Source organism: Pseudophryne corroboree, chromosome 9 (genome assembly GCF_028390025.1).
Source record: "Pseudophryne corroboree isolate aPseCor3 chromosome 9, aPseCor3.hap2, whole genome shotgun sequence".
In the NCBI taxonomy this organism is placed as follows: Eukaryota; Metazoa; Chordata; class Amphibia; order Anura; family Myobatrachidae; genus Pseudophryne; species Pseudophryne corroboree.
The window spans coordinates 137,570,282-137,594,281 of record NC_086452.1 but is presented as its reverse complement, the minus strand read 5'-3'; the positions used below and the strand labels follow the sequence as shown (position 1 = coordinate 137,594,281).

Sequence of the window (24,000 nt, the reverse complement as noted above, 5' to 3'; positions counted from 1 at the left end):
GTCCTATATATGAGGGATGCCCAGAGGGACATTTGCCTACTGGGCTCTAGAATTAATGCAATGTCAATTTCTGCCAGGAGGGTCCTGTGGACTCTGCAGTGGACAGGTGATGCCGACTCCAACAAACACATGGAGGTGTTACCTTACAAGGGTGAGGAATTGTTTGCGGACGGTCTCTCGGACCTGGTTTCCACAGCTACTGCTGGGAAGTCAAACTTTTTGCCATATATTCCCTCACAACCGAAGAAAGCATCGTATTACCAAATGCAGTCCTTTCGCGCACAAAGAAGCAAGAAGGTCAGAGGTGCTTCCTTTCTTGCTAGAGGCAGGGGCAGAGGAAAAAAGCTGCACCTTACAGCTAGTTCCCAGGAACAGAAGTCCTCCCCGGCTTCCACTAAATCCACCGCATGACGCTGGGGCTCCACGGCTGGAGCCAGGAGCGGTGGGGGCGCATCTCCGACATTTCAGCCACCAGTGGGTTCGCTCACAGGTGGATCCCTAGGCTATATAGATTGTGTCTCAGGGATACAAGCTGGAATTCGAGGTGATGCCCCCTCAACGTTACCCAAGATCGGCCCTGCCAGTTTCCCCCATAGAAAGGGAAGTAGTGGTAGCGGCAATTCACAAGCTATTTCTCCAGCAGGTGGTGGTAAAGGTTCCCCTTCCTCAACAGGGGAAGGGATACTATTCCACAATGTTTGTAGTACCGAAACCGGACGGTTCGGTCCGACCTATATTAAATTTAAAGTCCCTGAACATTTATCTGAAAAGATTCAAGTTCAAAATGGAATTGCTCAGAGCGGTCATTGCAAGCCTGGAAGAGGGGGATTTTATGGTGTCTCTGGACATCAAGGATGCTTACTTGCATGTCCCCATTTATCCGCCTCATCAGGAGTACCTCAGATTTGTGGTACAGGACTGTCATTACCAATTCCAGACGTTGCCGTTTGGTCTGTCCACGGCACCGAGAATATTTACCAAGGTAATGGCAGAAATGATGGTGATCCTGAGAAAGCAAGGAGTCAGTTATCCCATACTTGGACGATCTCCTCATAAAGGCGAGATCGAGGGAGCAGTTGCAGATCAGCGTAGCGCACTCACAGGAAGTGTTGCAACAGCATGGCTGGATTCTGAATATCCCAAAGTCGCAGCTGATTCCTACCCTTTCTGGGCATGATTCTTGACCTAGACCAGAAGAAGGTGTTTCTCCCGACGGAGAAGGCTCAAGAGCTTGTGACTCTAGTCAGAGACCTCTTAAAACAGAAACAGGTGTCGGTGCATCACTGCACGCGAGTCCTGGGAAAGATGGTGGCAGCGTACGAAGCCATTCCCTTCGGCAGGTTCCATGCGAGGATCTTTCAATGGGATCTGTTGGACAAATGGTCCGGATCGCATCTTCAGATGCATCGGCTGATCACCCTGTCCCCCAGGGCCAGAGTGTCTCTTCTGTGGTGGCTACAGAGTGCTCACCTTCTCGAGGGCAGCAGATTCGGCATACAGGACTGGGTCCTGGTGACCACAGATGCGAGCCTCCGAGGGTGGGGGGCAGTCACTCAGGGAAGAAACTTCCAAGGGTTGTGGTCAAGCCAGGAGGCTTGTCTGCACATAAATATCCTGGAACTAAGGGCCATATTCAACGCCCTGAGTCAAGCGGAGCCCCTGCTTCGCAACCAACCGGTGCTGATTCAGTCAGACAACATCACCGCGGTGGCTCATGTAAACCGCCAGGGCGGCACAAGAAGCAGAGTCGCGATGGCGGAAGCCACCAGGATTCTTCGGTGGGCGGAGAATCACGTACAAGCACTATCGGCAGTGTTCATTCCGGGAGTGGACAACTGGGAAGCAGACTTCCTCAGCAGACACGACCTCCACCCGGGAGAGTGGGGACTTCATCAAGAAGTCTTCATTCAGATTACAAATCGATGGGAACTGCCACAGGTAGACATGATGGCGTCCCGTCTCCACAAAAAGCTGCAACGGTATTGCGCCAGGTCAAGAGACCCTCAGGCGATAGCTGTGGACGCCCTGGTAACACCGTGGGTGTTCCAGTCGGTCTATGTGTTCCCTCCTCTTCCTCTCATACCCAAGGTACTGAGAATCGTAAGAAGAAGAGGAGTGAGAACAATACTCATTGTTCCGGATTGGCCAAGAAGACCTTGGTACCCGGAATTGCAAGAAATGCTCACAGAGGACCCATGGCTTCTGCCTCTCAGACAGGACCTGTTGCAACAGGGGCCCTGCCTGTTCCAAGACTTACCGCGGCTGCGTTTGACGGCATGGCGGTTGAACGCCGGATCCTAGCGGAAAAAGGCATTCCGGAGGAAGTTATTCCTACGCTGATAAAGGCTAGGAAGGACGTGACAGCAAAGCATTATCACCGCATATGGCGAAAATATGTTGCTTGGTGTGAGGCCAGGAAGGCCCCTACAGAGGAATTCCAACTGGGCAGATTTCTGCACTTTCTACAGTCTGGAGTGACTATGGGCTTGAAGTTGGGATCCATAAAGGTCCAGATTTCGGCCCTATCCATTTTCTTTCAAAAGGAACTGGCGTCTCTTCCTGAAGTTCAGACGTTTGTTAAGGGAGTGCTGCATATTCAGCCCCCTTTTGTGCCACCAGTGGCACCTTGGGATCTCAACGTGGTGTTGGGTTTCCTAAAATCCCACTGGTTTGAACCACTTAAGACAGTGGAGCTAAAGTATCTCACGTGGAAGGTGGTCATGCTATTGGCATTAGCTTCGGCTAGGCGTGTGTCAGAATTGGCGGCTTTGTCATGTAAAAGCCCCTATCTGGTTTTTCATATGGACAGGGCAGAATTGCGGACTCGTCCCCAATTTCTGCCAAAGGTGGTGTCATCTTTTCATTTGAACCAACCTATTGTAGTGCCTGCGGCTACTCATGACTTGGAGGATTCCAGGTTACTAGATGTAGTCAGGGCTTTGAAGATTTATGTAGCCCGAACGGCTGGAATCCGGAAAACTGACTCGCTGTTTATCCTATATGCCCCCAACAAGTTGGGTGCTCCTGCTTCAAAGCAAGCCGTTGCCCGCTGGATCTGTAACACGATACAGCAGGCTCATTCTGCGGCTGGATTGCCGCATCCAAAATCAGTGAAAGCCCATTCCACTAGGAAGGTGGGCTCTTCTTGGGCGGCTGCCCGAGGGGTCTCAGCATTACAGCTTTGCCGAGCTACTACTTGATCGGGTTCAAACACATTTGCAAAATTCTACAAGTTTGATACCCTGGCTGAGGAGGACCTTGAGTTTGCCCATTCGGTGCTGCAGAGTCATCCGCAATCTCCCGCCCGTTTGGGAGCTTTGGTGTAATCCCCATGGTCCTTACGGAGTCCCCAGCATCCACTAGGACGTCAGAGAAAATAAGATTTTACTTAGCGGTAAATCTATTTCTCGTAGTCCGTAGTGGATGCTGGGCGCCCGTCCCAAGTGCGGACTTTCTGCAATACGTGTACATAGTTATTGCTTAATAATGGGTTATGTTATGTTGGCATCCATTGTTGATGCCCTGTTGTTGTTCATACTGTTGACTGGATAAGTGTATCACAAGTTATACGGTGTGGCTGGTATGAGTCTTACCCGAGATTCCAAAATCCTTTCCTTATAATGTCTGCTCTTCCGGGCACAGTTTCCTTAACTGAGGTCTGGAGGAGGGGCATAGAGGGAGGAGCCAGTGCACACCAGATAGTACTAAATCTTTCTTTAGAGTGCCCAGTCTCCTGCAGAGCCCGCTATTCCCCATGGTCCTTACGGAGTCCCCAGCATCCACTACGGACTACGAGAAATAGATTTACCGGTAAGTAAAATCTTATTATTTCTATACCTGATGGAAATACCCATTAGGTGATGGCTATGACATTGGTAGATATCAACTGAATAAGAGCACAGAATCTATATAATTGTGTGGTTGTTGTTTAGTTGGGTGTGGTATATTATGTTAACTTTCAGAATGTCAACAGCATAATGTTGAACATATTGGGGGAGGGGGTCTGGACTGCACACCATAGCTACTTATAATAGGATGTGCTACCGTGCTTGGACTTATTACTACAACATAGGAACAAGAGAGCAGGTGCACCATACACCCATTAGAATTATAATACATTTAACTATACATATCTGAGGTTCTTGGCATACATTGGCCAATATATGAGCCTGCCCACCGATCGTCATGGTGACCTCAATCAGACCTGTCCGATTGAGGACACCATGACGATTGGTGGGCAAGATCATATATTGGCCAATATATGCCAAGAACCTCAGATATGTATAGTTAAATGTATTATAATTCTAATGGTTGTATGGTGCACCTGCTCTCTTGTTCATATATCAGTGTTGACTTGCACAATGTCGACACTTTAATAATGTCAGCATTGTGAAGAGCAACAGAATGTAGACAATGGGATTTTTAGTGTAATCCTAACCCTAATTGCAGCCTAACCCTAAAATATTGTGTTGATATACTGGTTGTTGACATTGTGCCAGTTCCGACATTCTGTATTCTGAATGTTCACATCATGACCGCATACCTTTTTAGTTGTTTAAAGCATCTATATGTATACGACTGCACCAATTTCTTCAGGGTGGCTTAGCACCACATTTAAAACACTGAGATTTTGTTTTGTGGAAAGATTATTAAAACAAGGAGGGGACGTGTTTTAGCCGTTTGTCCCTTAAACGTACATGTGTCACAAAAATCCCACAATCCTTCACTTTAGCGTTTTTTAAATTTGACCAGTATGACGAGTCTTCAGTAGCTGATCTGTTCAGTCTCACAAGTAGCCTATTGTTGTAGAGCCACACATTCTCCTACAGTAGATGTGACGTCTATAGCAGGTAGACTATCTGGAATAAGGAAGCTATCATGTCTTGAATAGTTTGTGATAACATTCACATGATCTGCACGATTCTCTGTGTGTTCCATTATACTTGCTGTATGACTTGCATTTCTCATTTTGCAGACTCGTTTTGGAGTTTGATCTTTTGGTTTACGCCTTTGGTAAATTCCCTATTGTGTTATCCACGTGGATAGCCATGTTCCTGAGCACACTGATCATCCCATATGTCCTCTTCTCAATGTGGGCCCAGGGATACAAGGCCGCTTCTCATCGCACCTTGCGCTCTATTGTCTTTGGGTCGCTCTACCTGTCATTTCAGCTGTTTGGCCTTGGCTTCTGCCCTGCATACATAGTTGTGCAGTACAGTTTACCCCCAGCATCACGGTTTATTGTCATCCTGGAGCAGGTACAGTAGCTTTTAGGACAAAAGATTAATTAGCATTTTTCAGTTTTCCCATAACATATTCATGTTCCCTAATTTCCTATTAGGTGCGACTGATGATGAAGGCACATTCTTTTGTGCGAGAAAATGCCCCTCGAATCTTCTCTTTTACCAAGGAAAAATCAAGTGAGTGACGAGCTGTTCAAATCCCAATTTTGTTTTCCGGGCTTGGGGCCTGGGTGGTCATTCCGAGTTGTTCGCTAGCTAGCAGTTTGTGGCAGCCGTGTAAACGCTATGCCGCCTCCCAGTGGGAGTGTATTTTAGCTTAGCAGAAGTGCGAATGAAAGGATCGCAGAGTGGCTACAAAGTTTTTTTTTGTTGTGTTTTTTTTTTTTGTGTGTGCAGTTTTAGGGGTATATTCAATTGAAGTCGAAAACTGCCGTTTGTCGAAAAGACAGCAGTTTTCGACTTTTTAAGGTCGAATCCTGATTCGACCTATTCAATATTTTGCTACATTTTTCAACAAGTTGATAAATTCGACTTGTCGAAAAGCACGTGGATCGGCGGAATAGCTGCCGATCCACGTGTTGATGTTGAAAACGGGGCAACATCCGACAGGATTTGGCCCCCTTTTCGAACATCTCAGTCCGACATCAAAATGATGTCTGACTGAGATGAGGAGGCGAGGAAGGGGGAGCCGCAGGGAAACGGGGGGACAGCCGGCGGGCATACAGGGAGATCAGCGCTACAGTAGCGCTGCAGCTGGATGTCACTCACCCGCCCGACCTCACGGCAGCTTCCACGCGGCTCCAGCACACTGCTGGACCCGGTTTGAAGCTGCCGTGAGGTCGGGCGGCTGAGTGACATCCTGCTGCAGCACTACTCCGTATCGCTGATCTCCCTGTATGCCCGCCGGCTGTCTCCCCGCGGTTCGCCCCCTCTCCTCTTCTGGGTCCCAACTAAATTCGACTTGAAAAAGTCGAATTTTAGATGGGATTGAATAGGGGTTTTCTGATCCATTCCGTCAAATACATGTCAGAATGGATCCGACTTTAATTGAATATACCCCTTAGAGTAGCTCAAAATCTACTCAGCGCTTGCGATCACTTCAGACTGTTCAGTTCCTGTTTTGACGTAAGAAACACGCCCTGCGTTCGCCCAGCCTTGCATGCGTTTTTCCTGGCACGCCTGCGTTTTTTCGAACACTCCCTGAAAACGGTCAGTTGACACCCAGAAACTCCCACTTCATGTCAATCACTCTGCAGCCAGCAGTGCGACTGAAAAGCTTCGCTAGACCCTGTGTGAAAGTACATCGTTCGCTGTAATAGTACGTTGCGCGTGCGCATTGCGCCGCATACGCATGCGCAGAAGTGCCGTTTTTATGCCTCATCGCTGCACAGCGAACAACTCTGAATAACCACCCTAATTCAGGTTTGTTAGCAAACCAAAAAAGTTAGCAATTGAGCAAAACCAAGTGCACTGCATGTGGGGCAGATGTAACGTGCAGAGAGATTTAGATTTGGGTGGGATGTGTTCAAACTAAAATCTAAATTGCAGTGTAAAAATTAAGCAGCCAGTATTTACTATACACAGAACCAATATAACCCACCCAAATCTAACTCTCTCTGCACATGCTACATCTGCCCCACCTGCACTGTAACATGGTTTTGCCTAATTGCTAACGTTTTTTTGGTTTGATAACAAACCCACTTGGTTAGCTGTCAGTATGTACAAAGGAATAAGGCATTACCCCACTGGGCACAATCCGTTTAGTTTGTGCTTTTATTTTTATATACTTATTTAGTCAAACTTAGAGGAAATTTAGCAAAGAATGGCAGCAAGTAATATGATTTCATGAGTAATTAACATAGTCTAATGGGTGAAGGCTTAATTCAGGGGGCTGAGGATACTGGTTATTATGGTTTCATTCATAATTTTGTAAAAATAAAGATATTTTGTCTTTCATCTGATAAATTATCTTATTGTATGTAGGTGTGTGTGTGCATACATACACTGAAGTGCCAAAAGTTATATGATAGATGCCTAGTATCGTGTAGGCCCTCTCTAGCATGGCGAAGTGCAGCATCGATTCCACAAGTGAGCAGAAGACCTCTGGAGAAATGTCGACCTATGCCGTCTGGATAGCTTCCGACAGCTCCCTTATATTTGTAGATGCAGAATCTTTGGTGCAAATGGATCTCTCCACCGCTTCCAATAAATCTTTGATTGGTTTCGTGCCTGTCGAATGTGGTAGCCACGCCATTTGTTGGAACTCTCCATAATGCTTCATGAACCAATTCTGGACAACTTGCGATCGAAGACACGGTGCATTATCCTGCTGGAATATTGCATCGTTGTGGGTGTACATTAAGGGCTGCAAATGGTCACCAAACACTGCAACTTAGTGGTTATTGGTCAATGATATGTTCAGGAAGACTAAACCCATGCCACGTGAACACACTATGTTCACATGTCATGGCTCTACCATTATAGAGCTACCATCAGCCTGCACTGTGCCTTGTTGACAACTGGGTTCCATGTCCTTCATGGGGTCTGTGCCGCATCCAAACCCTACGATCAGCCCGAAACAACTGGAATCTTAACTTCTCAGATCACACCACATGTTGCCAGTCCTCCAGGGTCCAAATAGCGATGTCACAAGCCCAGGTGAGGCGATGTGTTCGGTCTCATAGTATTCATAGGGGCACTCTGGGAGGTCTTCTGCTCCCATATCCCATAGAAGCTAAAGAATGCTGCACTGACTTGCTGGATGTGTGTCTGGTACCTCCTGCAGTGAATGTGGATGTGATTTGAGCCAGTGTCTCTTGTCTGTTACTACGTCCAATTCTGGTCAGATGCTGCTGGTCACAATCATTAAGTACCCATAGTTGGCCACTGCACTGCCCACGATGGGTTCCATGGGGTATTCCCAGTACACATGCGAGTCTGTATATATTGAAAAATGTTGAATGTCCGTAAAAGTTTGGAAATGTAATATCCCATCTGTTGGATACCCACTATTGTGCCACCTTCGAACTCCAATAATTCAGGTCGCCTTGCCATGAGCAGCCCAGCCAGTATTTAAACTGACACATAAGATCTAAGATTACAACTGATGCAGCTCTGGGCAAGACGGTACAGTGCGGTGGTGTCACCTACCATGACTTTTGGCACTTCAGTGTGTATATGTACGGTATATGGGTGTGTATATAATATACTATGTGTGTGTATGTATGTATATATAATATAATATATATAGAGAGAGAGATATTATATAATATAGTGTGTCTATAATATGTATGTCTGTCCCACCACTTTTTCCTCTGCCCATCTGAGATTCCCTCACCTCCCATCCTCTCTAACTGTTCAGCACACCACCTCACCTTTTATATCTCAAGTCACTGCTTTATCGTTACCATCTCCTTCCCTCTCCACATCCAGTCTCTCACAATCATGCCACTTCCACATTCGGAATATATTTAGGGTCAGATTGTTGCTAACCATGGATGTCCCCACAGTGGCCATCCATGTACTTATAATTTCCCGCCTGAATTACTGTTACCTCTTCCATTCTGACCTACTATCACCCACCTCTCCTCACTTCAGTCTATCCATAATGCTGCTGCCTGTTTCATTTACACCTCTAATCCCTCTGCCATTCACGGAGTACAGTTCATACTAACCACCTTCACATGTAAAGATCTCAATCATCCCACTCCCTCTTACATCTCCAGCCTAACTTGCCCTCACCTCTCCTCCACTAATCTCTGCTTCACCTCCACTCTGGTCACCTCCTTTCTCTTGCACGTTCTCATTACTTGCTTTCACTATCCATAATGAGTTACTCTACACTTTCCCTCATACACTCCACCTTGTGTTTGGTTGTATTGTTTTGTTACTAGCTGAACTATGAAAGATGTTCAGTTGTATTGTTACTCTCCGTACAGAGCGGACACCCTGTTGCACTGTATAAATAACATAGAATTTATATATATAATACCAGTCCTAAATGATTTTCTCCTATTTAGCGGTTGTTCCAGTCCCACAGGTTACACAGTACCTGTATTTCCTGTTTGCTCCTACCCTGATATACCGAGACAACTATCCAAGGTAAATTTCTATTTCTACTTTGTACTGTTTACCAGTATATTACACATGTTTGTCTAAAGCCACTGCTGCCAGCACTAATTTGCTGCAAAGCTCTATTTGTTTTGTCCCATGAAGCTGTCTAGCTCTCATACCACGTGAGACAGAGAGCGATATGTGTTGACACTAACCTATAAACTATGACACTTTATACCATGTTTTGTCTATTTAAATTGTTCTACTCTTGCCTTATAGGAATCCATCCATACGATGGGGTTATGTTGCCACTAAATTCCTCCAGGTAACTCCGAGCTTTTCTATGTTTGAGTTATTGGGACACTACTTGTTGTTGCCCTTCCCCCTCCCACTCTCTCCCTTAAGTTGTATTGTGTTCTTACAAAAGCAAATTGTTTCTTTCCTGGGGCATCCTCATTGTGGGGATATTGGTGGTCGAAAAATACTTAAGCGGATGTGTGCTCTTTACATTATCGGTGCTCACCGTCCCAATGACTTTTATTTTTCAGCTTCCAATATTATATCGAATTTTGTGAGCAATATAATGTTCTATGTCAGTAGTCCCCAAACATTCTTGAACCCCGGCACCATAGAGTATCAGACTTTTTTCACGGTACCCCTAGAATAAAAGTTTGTTTTTTTTTTGTTGTTTTTTTTTTACTGATACATTTTTGTAAAAAAATATTAAATGAAGTAAATTGTGCTTACTTGTCATCCTTAGGGTCAGTTATGTGTTGGTGTACAGTTTTGCTTCTGACTGTCCCCGTGTTTTATAATCATAGTGATAGGCAAAACCAGTGGTTCCTATCACTTTTACCATAAATAATTTGATTTGGTCCTGGTCTACCAACCCAAGGCACCCCTGCAAGAGCCTTGCTTCACCCCAGGGTGCCTAGGCACACTGTTTGAGAACCACTGCTCTATGCTTTCAAATGCCTTTTATATCCAAAATGTCATTTGTTTCAGAACAAAACAAGTGTTGAGTGTCAACTTTTCTTTTGTAGCTGAACTACAGTGGAAAGTAAAGTATTGCTTTCCCTCTTTATTAGCTGATATCCCTCGCACGTATTTATGCAGGGTCTTAATTAGATCTGCCATTCAGATACATTTAGTCAATGAGCCCAGCTTACTTTCTGATTTGGCTGCCCACTGGATCACAGAGGGGCATATTGGTTTGATTGAAATATTAAAGCAAATACCGGCTGACCCAATAACCAAATGAGCACACAATTTTGTGGGCCACGTTTTACATGTAAGTTTGGGTTGCAAATTTTGCACTCTTATGACGATATTCAATTGTTTGAAAAGTCAGTTGGGTGTCTGTTTAATAGACAGTAAAAAGCAGCCACCAACCGACTTTTCAAACAATTGAATTCCACCTTTAATGTTTTTAAAATTTGATCTAGGCCTAGGAACAAGACTGGTGGCGACTATAATTCACTTCTGTACGGTGTTGTGTTACAGGTGCTTGGCTGCCTCTTCTATGCCTACTATGTCTTCGTCCGGCTCTGTATTCCACTTTTCCACAATATCAGCCTGGAACCTTTCAGCTTGCGAATCATGGTCCTGTGTGTTTTCAACTCCATCCTCCCAGGTACTTGCTCCTCTTCGGTAGATAAGTGTGTATTGTGAAGATGAGTACTGGAGTGCTGGCTAATACATGTTCCCTCTATAATCAGGTGTGCTGATTCTCTTCCTGGCCTTCTTCGCTTTTCTGCATTGCTGGCTCAATGCCTTTGCAGAGATGCTCCGCTTTGCCGACAGGATGTTCTACAAGGTAACGTGATGGTTATCCACACTGTCTGCTGTGTATTATATTTCCTTGTCTAACCGGATAGAACGTTCTAACTAAATTACCCTTTAATGCCATCTAGAGGTGATAAAGTTTAATGGCAACCACCAGTTTTGACAGGGACAATGAATTGGTGATTTGCTTCTTGTGTTTTCTTTTTACTGTTGAGAGGGCATACATATTTTTTTTCCATAACTTTAAAATCTACGTGTGTCTATGTATATGTATGTGTGTGTATATGTATATGTGTGTGTGTATGTATGTATGTCTGTATGTATGTATGTATGTATGTATATATATATATTAGTGATGTGCACCAGAAATTTTTCGGGTTTTGGATTCGGACGCGTTTTGGCAAAACCTCCATGAAAATTTTTTGTCGGATTCGGGTGTTTTTTTTACAAAAACCTCTCAAAACCAGCTTAAATCATAGAATTTGGGGGTCATTTTTTATCCCATAGTATTATTAACCTCAATAACCATAATTTCCACTCATTTCCAGTCTATTCTGAACACCTCACAATATTATTTTTAGTCCTAAAATTTGCACCGAGGTCGCTGGATGACTAAGCTAAGCGACCCAAGTGGCCGACACAAACACCTGGCCCATCTAGGAGTGGCACTGCAGTGTCAGACAGGATGGCACTTAAAAAAATAGTCCCCAAACAGCACATGATGCAAAGAAAAAAAGAGGCGTACCAAGGTCGCTGGATGGCTAACCTAAGCGACCCAAGTGGCCGACACAAACACCTGGCCCATCTAGGAGTGGCACTGCAGTTTTCTAGCGAGAGGATGAGTATTTCCATCCTCATGTGAATCTGAACCACTAGCCATGAACATAGGCCAGGGCCTCAGCCGCTCCTTGCCACTCCGTGTCGTAAATGGCATATTGGCAAGTTTAAGCTTCTCATCAGACGCTTTTAATTTTGATTTTTGGGTCATTTTACTGAACTTTTGTAGTATACTTGACGACACAGAGGTAGAGCAATGGACTACTGTACCGTACTGCTATATATATATACTGGTGGTCAGCAAAATTCTGCACTGTCCTCCTACTATATACTGCGCACAACTACAATGCAGCACAGGTATGGATGGATAGTATACTTGACAACACAGAGGTAGAGCAGTGGACTACTGTACCGTACTGCTATATATATATATATATATATATATATATATATATATATATATATATATACTGGTGGTCAGCAAAATTCTGCACTGTCCTCCTACTGTATGCTGCGCACAACTAAAATGCAGCACAGATATGGATGCATAGTATACTTGATGACACAGAGGTAGAGCAGTGGACTACTGTACCGTACTGCTATATATATATATACTGGTGGTCAGCAAAATTCTGCACTGTCCTCCTACTATATATACTGTGCACAACTAAAATGCAGCACAGGTATGGATGCATAGTATACTTGACGACACAGAGGTAGAGCAGTGGACTACTGTACCGTACTGCTATATATATACTGGTGGTCACAGCAAAATTCTGCACTGTCCTCCTACTATATACTACAATGCAGCACAGATATTGAGCGTTTTTCAGGCAGAGAACGTAGATATTTTCAGCACACTGAGCACAGATATTTTCAGCACACTGAGCACAGATATTTTCAGCACACTGAGCACAGATATTTTCAGCACACTGAGCACAGATATTTGCAGCACACTGAGCACAGATATTTGCAGCACACTGAGCACAGAAACGGAGAGAACGCAGCCACGTCCTCTCGCTATCATCTCCAAAGCACGAGTGAAAATGGCGGCGACGCGCGGCTCCTTATATAGAATACGAATATCGCGAGAATCCGACAGCGGGATGATGATGTTCGGGCGCGCTCGGGTTAACCGAGCAAGGCGGGAAGATCCGAGGCTGCCTCGGAACCGTGTAAAATGGGTGAAGTTCGGATACCGAGGAACCGAACCTGATAGATAGATAGATATATATATATATATATATATATATATATATATATATATATATATATATATATATATATATACCAATCCCTGTAATCCATACAGCGGCACTCAGAGTCTTAAGTAGATGTGTAAAAAGTGCTTTTTAATGAATCATAACATCAATTTGCATTCCAACGTTTCGGGGCATAAGCCGCCCCTTTTTCAAGGTGAGCACCTTGAAAAAGGGGCGGCTTATGCCCCGAAACGTTGGAATGCAAATTGATGTTATGATTCATTAAAAAGCACTTTTTACACATCTACTTAAGACTCTGAGTGCCGCTGTATGGATTACAGGGATTGGTAACAATGGATTTCCAGATGGCACCGGAGCACAGTAACACCAGATAGGTGAGTGCCGATCCGCCTGCAGCAACTATATATATATATATATATATATATATATATATATATATATATATATATATATATATATATATATATATATATAAAACACACACACACGTTGAGTATCCCATATCCAAATATTCCGAAGTACAGAATTTTTTGAGTGAGACTGAGATATTAAAACCTTTGTTTTCTGATGGCTCAATGTACACAAACTTCGTTTTATACACAAAGTTATTACAAATATTGTGTTAAATGACCTTCAGGCTGTGTGTATAAGGTGTATATGAAACATAGATGCATTCTGTGCTTAGACTTAGGTCTCATTACCATGATATCTCACTATGGTATGCAATTATTCCAAAATACGGACAAATTCGATATCCAAAATACTTCTGGTCCCCAATATTTTGGATAAGGTGTGTGCGTGTGTGTATATGTGTGAATATATATATATATATATATATATATATATATATATATATATATATATATATATATATATATTCTCTAGAAGACAGTAGCAAAGAGCACTCCATAGTGCATTAAAGTTTATTTAACACACACAGTTCAGAGTGTGTTCACAGATACACGTATTCTTGTACCACGTGAATGTACACTGTGGGCTGGCTACCACATGGTGTAACAATAATAGCCGGGCAGTCGTCTTCCACCATCAGGGACATGCACCGGAGTCGCCACCCATGCTGCCAGCTACTTCGCGGAGCCGCGGCGTGCCAGTGGCGCAGTTTGGACCAGACACCACAATCTGATGTCGGGCACAGAGGGCAGAACGTCACTAGGCCACAGACTGCTGCCCGGTGATCGCTCTGGGTCACGGCCAACCAAATACATAGGAAGATGGGTAAATTAAATATAAACAAATACAGCCTTCATCACTCGTCATCAGATGTATGCTCCAAAGCTATTATCAGTCAGCATTTATGTTGCCGTTACAGTCTGCACCACTAAATAAACATAGTTAAAAACAATTTTAATTCCTAAAAAAATAAGATTTTTATACCTACCGGTAAATCTTTTTCTCCTAGTCCGTAGAGGATGCTGGGGACTCCGTAAGGACCATGGGGTATAGACAGGCTCCGCAGGAGACATGGGCACTATAAAGAACTTTAGAATAGGTGTGCACTGGCTCCTCCCTCTTTGCCCCTCCTCCAGACCTCAGTTAGAGAAACTGTGCCCAGAGGAGACAGACAGTATGAGGAAAGGATTTTGTTAATCTAAGGGCAAGATTCATACTAGCTCACACCATCCACACCGTATAACATGGAATATACTAACCTGTTAACACTATGAAACAAAACAGCAGCAGCCCGAGACTGATCAAAACTGTAACATAACCCTTATGTAAGCAAAAACTATATACAAGTCTTGCAGAATTTAGTCCGCACTGTGACGGGCGCCCAGCATCCTCTACGGACTAGGAGAAAAAGATTTACCGGTAGGTATAAAATCTTATTTTCTCTTACATCCTAGAGGATGCTGGGGACTCCGTAAGGACCATGAGGATTATACCAAAGCTCCAGACCGGGCGGGAGAGTGCAGATGACTCTGCAGCACCGATTGAGCAAACATGAGGTCCTCATTAGCCAGGGTATGAAACTTGTAGAATTTTGCAACAGTGTTTGAACCCGACCAAGTCGCCGCTCGGCAAAGCTGTAATGCGAGACGCCTCGGGCAGCCACCCAAGAAGAGCCCACCTTCGTAGTGGAATGGGCCTTTACCGAATTTGGTAACGGCAATCCAGCCGTAGAATGAGCCTGCTGAATCGTGTTACAGATCCAGCGAGCAATAGTCTGCTTAGAAGCAGGAGCGCCAATCTTGTTGGCTGCATACAAACAGCCTCTGTTTTCCTAACCCGAGCCGTCCTGGCTACATAAATTTTTAAGGCCCTGACTACATCAAGGGACGTGGAATCCTCCAAGTCCCCCGTAGCCACAGGCACCACAATAGGCTGGTTCATATGAAAAGATGAAACCACCTTTGGCAAAAATTGAGGACGAGTCCTCAATTCTGCTCTATCCACATGGAGAATCAGATAGGGGCTTTTGTGAGACAAAGCCGCCAATTCGGATACCCTCCTTGCAGACGCCAAGGCCAACAACATGACCACCTTCCAAGTGAGAAATTTTAATTCCATTGTTTGAAGAGGTTCAAACCAGTGAGACTTTAGGAACTGTAACACCACGTTAAGGTCCCATGGCGCCACTGGAGGCACAAAAGGAGGCTGTATGTGCAGCACTCCCTTTACGAAAGTCTGGACTTTTGGGAGAGAAGCCAATTCCTTCTGAAAGAAAATTGATAGGGCCGAAATCTGTACCTTAATGGAGCCTAATTTTAGGCCCATATCCACTCCTATCTAAAGAAAGTGGAGATGACGGCCCAGATGGAAATTTTCCGTAAGAGCATTCTTGGCCTCACACCAAGATACATACTTTCTCCAGATAAGGTGATAATGCTTCGCCTTCACCTCCTTCCTAGCCCTCATCAGATGACTTCTTCCGGAATGCCTTTACCAGCTAGGATTCGGCGTTCAAGCACCATGCCGTCAAATGTAACCACAGTAAGTCTTGGAACACGCAGGGCCCCTGTTGCAACAGGTCCTCTCTGAGAGGAAGAGGCCACGGATCTCCTGTGAGCATTTCCTGAAGATCTGAATACCAGGCCCTTCGAGGCCAATCCGGAACAATGAGTATTGTCCGCACTCTTTTTTGTCTTATGATTCTCAATATTTTTGAGATGAGTGGAAGAGGAGGAAACACATAGACCGACCGAAACACCCACGGTGTCACTAGGGCGTCTACCGCTACTGCCTGAGGGTCCCTTGACCTGGCACAATACCTCCGAAGCTTCTTGTTGAGGCGTGACGCCATCATGTCTATTTGAGGAAGTCCCCAATGACTTGTTATCTCTGCAAAAACTTCTTTATGAAGTCCCCACTCTCCTGGATGGAGATCGTGTCTGCTGAGGAAGTCTGCTTCCCAGTTGTCCACTCCCGGAATGAAGACTGCAGTCAAAGCGCTTACATGATTTTCCGCCCAGCGAAGACCGCCATTGCCACTCTGCTCCTTGTTCCGCCCTGTCGGTTTACATGAGCCACAGCTGTGACGTTGTCTGACTGAATCAGAACCGGTAGGTCGTGAAGAAGATTCTCCGCTTGACGCAGGCCGTTGTATATGGCCCTCAATTCCAGTACGTTGATGTGAAGACGAGCCTCCTGGCTTGATCATAGTCCTTGAAATTTTCTTCTTTGTGTGACTACTCCCCATCCTCGGAGGCTCGCCTCCGTGGTCACCAGAACCCAGTCCTGAATGCCGAAACTGCGACCCGCTAGAAGGTGAGCACTCTGCAGCCACCACAGGAGAGACACCCTGGCCCTGGGGGACAGGCTGATTTTCTGATGAATATGAAGATGGGACCCGGACCACTTGTCCAGAAGATCCCACTGAAAAGTCCTCGCATGAAACCTGCCGAAGGGGATTGTCTCGTAGGACGCCACCATTTTCCCCAGCACTCGAGTGCATTAATGGACTGACACCCTTTTCGGTTCCAACAGGTCTCTGACCAAGTTCTGGAGTTCCTTAGCTTTTTCCATTGGGAGAAAAACCCTCTTTTGTTCCGTGTCCAGAATCATGCCCAAGAACGATAGCCGAGTTGTTGGCACCAACTGTGACTTTGGTAGATTCAGAATTCAGCCGTGTTGCTGCAGCACTCTCAGGGAGAGCGCCACGCTTTTCAACAACTGACTTCTTGATCTCGCCTTTATCAGGAGATCGTCCAAGTACGGGATAATTGTGACTCCCTGCCTGCGCAGGAGTACCATCATTTCCGCCATTACCTTGGTGAAAATCCTCGGGCCATGGAAAGCCCAAACGGCAACGTCTGAAACTGGTAATGGCAGTCCTGTACAGCGAATCTCAAGTACGCCTGATGAGGGGGATATATGGGGACATGAAGGTACGCGTCCTTTATGTCCAGTGACACCATAAAATCCCCCCGCCCCCCCTCCAGGCTGGAAATAACTGCCCGGAGCGATTCCATCTTGAATGTGAACTTTTTCAAGTACAGGTTCAGGGATTTTAAATTTAGAATGGGTCTGACCGAGCCATCCGGTTTTGGGACCACAAATAGGGTTGAATAGTACCCCTTCCCCTGTTTACCTAGGGGAACCTCGACCACCACTTGTTGTTGACATAGTTTTAGCTGCGATTCAAAAACTATCTCCCTCTCTGGGGAAGAAGCCGGTAGAGCCGATTTGAAAAACCGGCGAGGAGGCATGTCTTCGAATTCTAGCTTGTAGCCTTGGGATACAATTTCCATTGCCCAAGGATCCACGTCCGACTGAACCCAGACCTTGCTGAAGAGTCGAAGACGTGCCCCCACCGGCGCAAACTCCCTCAGTGGAGCACCAGCGTCATGCGGTGGATTTGGCTGAAACCGGGGAGGACTTCTGCTCCTTGGAACTAGCCGTAGCAGGCTGCTTTTTCCCTCTTCCCTTACCTCTGGCGAGGAAGGAAGAGCCCCGACCTCTTCTGGACTTATGCGACCGAAAGGACTGCATCTGATATTGCGGTGTTCTCTTTTGCTGTGGGGAAACCTAAAGTAAAAAGGTAGATTTGCCCGCGGTAGCTGTGGAAACCAGGTCCGCGAGACATTCCCCAAATAAATCCTCACCTTTGTAAGGCAAAACTTCCATATGCTTCCTTGAGTCGGCATCACCCGACCATTGACGGGTCCACAGGGCTCGCCTAGCAGAAATCGCCATGGCGTTGGCTCTCGAACCTAGCAGACCAACGTCTCTCTGAGCGTCTCTCATATGTAAGACTGCGTCTTTAATGTGACCTAAGGTCAATAAAATGGTATCCCTATCCAGGGTATCAATGTCAGCTGACAAGGTATCCGTCCAAGCCGCAACAGCGCTACAAACCCAAGCCAACGCTATTGCTGGTCTGAGCAAGGTCCCCGTATGTGTATAAATAGATTTTAAGGTAGTTTCCCGTCTGCGATCAGCAGGATCCTTGAGGGCGGCCGTGTCTGGAGATGGCAGCGCCACCTTTTTGGACAAGCGCGTTAACGCCTTGTCCACCCTGGGTGAGGATTCCCACTGTACCCTGTCCTGTGTCGGGAAAGGATACGCCATAAGAATTCTCTTGGGAATCTGCAGTTTCTTGTCTAGAGTTTCCCAAGCCTTTTCAAATAACGCGTTCAGCTCATGAGATGGGGGAGAGGTTACCTCAGGTTTCTTTTCCTTAAACATGTGTACCCTCTTGTCAGGGACAGAGGGGTCATCAGTGATATGTAAAACATCCTTTATTGCAATATAATATAATATAATATAATATAATATATAATATAATGAATACTTTTGGCCACCCTTGGGTGTAACCTCGCATCATCGTAGTCGACACTGGAATCCGAATCCGTGTCAGTATCAGTGTCTGCTACTTGGGACAGGGGACGTTTCTGAGACCCTGAAGGGCCTTGTGACACAGCCAAAGCCATGGATTGACTTCCTGTTCTATCCCTGGACTCTGCTTTGTCCAACCTCTTATGTAATAAAGACACATTTGCATTTAAAACATTCAGCATATCCATCCAATCGTGTGTCGGCGTCGCCGACGGAGACACCACAATCATCTGCTCCGCCTCCTCCTTAGAAGAGCCTTCCGCTTCAGACATGCCGACATACGCGTACCGACACCCCCACACACTCAGGGATATATCTATATGGAGACAATTCCCCAATAAGGCCCTTTGGAGAGACAGAGAGAGAGTATGCCAGCACACACCCAGCGCCAACTGACACTGGAAACCAATTCCCAGACAAAACAGCGCTTTTATATAAATATATAAATATACACTCACTGCGCCAATAAAAAGTGCCCCCCCCCGCCCCTCTTTTTTGCCCTCTGTCACCGTGTTCAGCAGGGGAGAGTCTGGGGAGCCAACATCTCTGCAGTGTGCTGTGGAGAAAGTGGCGCTGGTTAGTGCTGGAGGGTCAAGCCCCACCCCCTCAGCGGCGGGCTTCGGTCCCGCTCAATTTTTCTATACTGGCGGGGGATTCTACAATATAGTGCCTCCTCAGCCTCTATATTATTATTAGCCAGTCCCAAGAGGTTTATAATTGCTGCCCAGGGCGCCCGCCCTGCACCTTTCAGTGTCCGTTGTGTGTGGGAGCAATGGCGCGCAGCGGTACCGCTGCGCGTTACCTCAAAGAAGATCTGAAGTCTTCAGCCGCCTTTGAAGTCTTCTCTCTTCTTATACTCACCCGACTTCTATCTTCTGGCTCTGTGAGGAGGACGGCGGCGCGGCTCCGGGACGAACGGCGAGGGTGAGACCTGCGTTCCGACCCTCTGGAGTTAATGGTTTCCAGTAGCCTAAGAAGCAGAGCCTATCATTTAAGTAGGTCTGCTTCTCTCTCTTCAGTCCCACGATGCAGGGAGCCTGTTGCCAGCAGTGCTCCCTGAAAATAAAAAAAACCTAACAAAATTCTTTTATCAGAGAAACTCAGGAGAGCTCCCCTGTAGTGCACCCAGTCTCCTCTGGGCACAGAATCTAACTGAGGTCTGGAGGAGGGGCATAGAGGGAGGAGCCAGTGCACACCCATTCTAAAGTTCTTTATAGTGCCCATGTCTCCTGTGGAGCCCGTCTATACCCCATGGTCCTTACGGAGTCCCCAGCATCATCTAGGACGTAAGAGAATTATATTTAATATATTTTTATATATTATATATTTTTTATGACCTAAAATCAGTCACTGGGTCAGTCCTCTGATGAAGTCCTATGACGAAACTTGTTAGGCCGTTACCTAGTGAAGCTCTGCTCTCTGTGCCCAGCATCCGGTTGTGGCATTTGGTCCTGACTGTGTCCGCGGCTCCAGAAGTGGCTGGCGGCATGGGTTGCGACTCTGGTGTATGTCCCAGATGGTGGAAGGTGATTGCCCGACTATTGCTGTTAAACCATGTAATAGCCAGCCCACATTGTACATTCACTTGCTACGAACATATGTGTATCTGTGACCATGCTCTGAACTGTGTGTATATTAATGGTACTTTACTGCACTATTGCTTATTTCTTCTAGACAAATTTGCGTCCATGGATCCTGGGATTGTTGTGTTACGGAGGGGAGCAGCTGTCAGATAAGACTCATTTTTGTCCTCGCAGTTGTTTTGCGAAACGTGAATACCACAGATTCAATAATTTGGGATCTATTGATAAGACTTTTCTAATAGTGTGAAAGTATGTGGGCATAATGGCCCTCATTCCGAGTTGTTCGCTCGCTAGCCGCTTTTCGCAGCAGTGCACACGCTAAGCCGCCGCCCTCTGGGAGTGAATCTTAGCTTAGCAGAATTGCGAACGAAGTATTCGCAATATTGCGAAAAGATTTTTCTTTGCAGTTTCTGAGTAGCTCGAGACTTACTCTTCCAGTGCGATCAGTTCAGTACTTGTCGTTCCTGGTTTGACGTCACAAACACACCCAGCGTTCACCCAGACACTCCCGCGTTTTTCCCAGAAACGACAGCGTTTTTTCACACACTCCCATAAAACGGCCAGTTTCCGCCCAGAAACACCCACTTCCTGTCAATCACACTACGATCACCAGAACGAAGAAAAAACCTCGTAATGCCGTGAGTAAAATACCAAATTTCTTAGCAAATTTACTTGGCGCAGCCGCAGTGCGAATATTGCGCATGCGTAGTTAGCGGAAAATCGCACCGATGCGAAGGAAAAGAACGAGCGAACAACTCTGAATGAAGGCCAATGTACATATAATAAACAACAACAAAAAAATTATTGCAGTGTGTGTTTGGCACTCTCCCAATCAGCAATTGGCTCTGGCGACCTCTGTAGCATATAGATGGAGATTTATAGATACAGAGACAAAAATAGAAATTAAAGTGTAAAAGCACTCGAGGCCTTTAGTTTTTTCATTTGCAGCTATTGATTTTTATGTGGGGTTTTTTTTTGTTTTGATATATGCCAGTAACGATCGTATAAGACCTATATACAACCACTTTCCCACTTTTTGCTAAAACTGATCTGTTCTAGTCACGTTTTTAGAAAAGTTATTTATAATCTATTTTAAATCGCTCCATTATCCAAGTTTCCTGTGCATTTACTGGGCGCCTCCTTCTGTAGGGCAATCCCTTTATTGACATAACATCCCAATCCTATATTCTTAATGATCTAATCCTCTCTATTGTCAGGACTGGTGGAATTCCACATCATTTGCTAACTATTACCGGACGTGGAATGTGGTTGTACATGACTGGTTGTACTACTATGCCTACAGAGACTTCCTTTGGGTGAGTTACCAACCGTAGTTTTGCTTGCTACAAGATTAAAATCTGTACCTTTTTAAGTGTTTGTTATCCTGCATTTATGGGTGGTGCTGTGTGTGTGTGGTTGTTTGTGGTCCTTGTTTTTGTGTGGGGCATTTTGTTTTCTGTTCATTTTTTTTTTTTTTTAATGACAATTAATGGATTTATTTTTATTTTCCTGTTTGCTCAAGTTTTTCGGCAAGAGGTTCAAAGCGGCCGCCATGTTGTCTGTGTTTATGGTGTCCGCTGTAGTACATGAGTACGCCCTGGGGATCTGCTTTGGATTCTTCTATCCGGTTCTATTCATCCTTTTCATGGGCTTTGGCAGTAAGTATTACAGCCTCAATCCCAACACACCCTGAGAAATGGGAGAAAGGAAGATGCCTAGTTGTCAGTGGAAGGGAGGCTGGACCAGGAAAACGGCAGATTTTCTTCCTTGGTGCCACACCATACGTATTTGGATATCCAGATCTATGCAGATTTTATAAAGTGGATTCAACTTTTATTGTAGCTGTACATATGCTTTATGTATGCTTTACCAGCGGCTGGGATCCCGGCGCTCAGCATTCCGACGCCGGGATCCGAACCGCCAGAATGCGCTTGCTGCGCTCGCCATGATGCGGGCTCGGTGGCCCGCTGCGCACGCCACAGGTTTTATTCCCACTCTATGGGTGTCGTGGACACCCACAAGTGGGAATAGCCCTGGGCCTCTTGCTGGCATTATGGCGGCCGGGATCCCAGCGCCGGTATACTGACCGCCGGGATCATAACTGCATCCCTTACATATTAACAGTACACTGCTGTGATAATACATTTGGCTATATAATTAACCTGCAGGGCCTGCTTAGCAGTGGCAGATCCTTGTGATTAGCTTTATATTATAATTATTACAATGATTCTTTATTATTATGGTGCCACAGGGGCTCCGTGTAATAAAAAAAAATAAAAAAAAAAATATATATATATTATAGATATTATACAATATATAATCTCCTTACATCAGACCTGATCGCAGCAGCAAATTTGTTCTCTAATCTGTAAAACCATGTTGCACTGCAGGTGGGGCAGATATAACATGTGCAGAAAGAGTTAGATTTGGGTGTGGTGTGTTCAAACTGAAATCTAAATTGCAGTGTAAAAATAAAGCACCCTCTATTTACATAGAAACATAGAATTTGACGGCAGATAAGAACCACTTGGCCCATCTAGTCTGCCCATTTTTTTATCCTTTAGGTAATCGTAACCCTTTTTGAACCTTAATTCTTTGTAAGGATATTCATATGCCTATCCCAAGCATTTTTAAATTGCTCTACAGTCTTAGCCTCTACCACCTCTGATGGGAGGCTATTCAACTTATCCACTACCCTTTCTGTGAAATTATTTTTCCTTAAATTTCCCCTGAACCTGCCTCCCTCCAGTTTCAGTGTATGTCCTCGAGTTCTAATACTTCTCTTCCTTTGAAAAATGTTTCCCTCCTGAACTTTGTTAGAAACTTTCAAATATACCAAAGGTTTTATCATGTCTTCCCTTTCCCTTCTCTCCTCCATACTATACATGTTAAGATCTTTTAGCCTTTCCGGGTAAGTTTTGTGATGTAGGCCATGCACCATTTTAGTTGCCCTTCTTTGTACACTCTCTAATGTATTTATATCCTTCTGGAGATATTGTCTCCAGAACTGGACACAGTATTCCAGATGAGGCCGCAGCAATGACCTATACAGTGGCATTATTACTTCTCTTTTCCTGCTACTGATTCCTCTCCCTATGCAACCAAGCATCTGACTTGCCTTTCTCATTGCTTTGTTGCATTGCTTTCCTGCCTTTAAGTCACTTGAAATAGTGACTCCTAAATCCCTTTCCTCCTCAGTAGTTTCCATTATAGTACCCTTGATACTATATTTAGCCTTTGGGTTTTTGAGACCCAAGTGCATGATTTTGCATTTTTTAGCATTAAACTGTATTTACCCTGCACAGAAACAATATAACCCACCCAAATATAACAATCTCTGCACATGTTATAGTAAATCTGTTCCCCTGCAGTGCACATAGGGGGTTATTCCGAGTTGTTCGCTCGTTGCCGATTTTCGCTATACTGCTATTAGTCGCTTACTGCGCATGCACAAGGTTCGCAGAGCGCATGCGCTTAGTTATTTTACACAAAAGTTAGGTATTTTACTCACAGCATAACAAAGCTTTTTCATCACTGTGC

At 45.1% G+C, this 24,000-nt stretch overlaps 1 protein-coding gene across 2 annotated transcripts in view; it reads left to right on the top strand.

The window, feature by feature from the left end:
- LOC134957717 (sterol O-acyltransferase 1-like) overlaps positions 1-22,168 on the top strand; it is an 88,808-nt gene extending 66,640 nt beyond the window's left edge. For both annotated transcript variants that reach the window (XM_063939819.1, XM_063939818.1), the window contains exons 7-14: positions 4,976-5,258; positions 5,342-5,420; positions 9,263-9,344; positions 9,576-9,621; positions 10,800-10,929; positions 11,015-11,112; positions 21,678-21,776; positions 21,983-22,168. In XM_063939819.1, coding sequence (XP_063795889.1) covers positions 4,976-5,258; positions 5,342-5,420; positions 9,263-9,344; positions 9,576-9,621; positions 10,800-10,929; positions 11,015-11,112; positions 21,678-21,776; positions 21,983-22,153 — 988 coding nt within the window. In that variant the 3' untranslated portion in view covers positions 22,154-22,168. The remainder of the gene's footprint in view (positions 1-4,975; positions 5,259-5,341; positions 5,421-9,262; positions 9,345-9,575; positions 9,622-10,799; positions 10,930-11,014; positions 11,113-21,677; positions 21,777-21,982) is intronic.
- Positions 22,169-24,000: the final 1,832 nt, after the last annotated feature.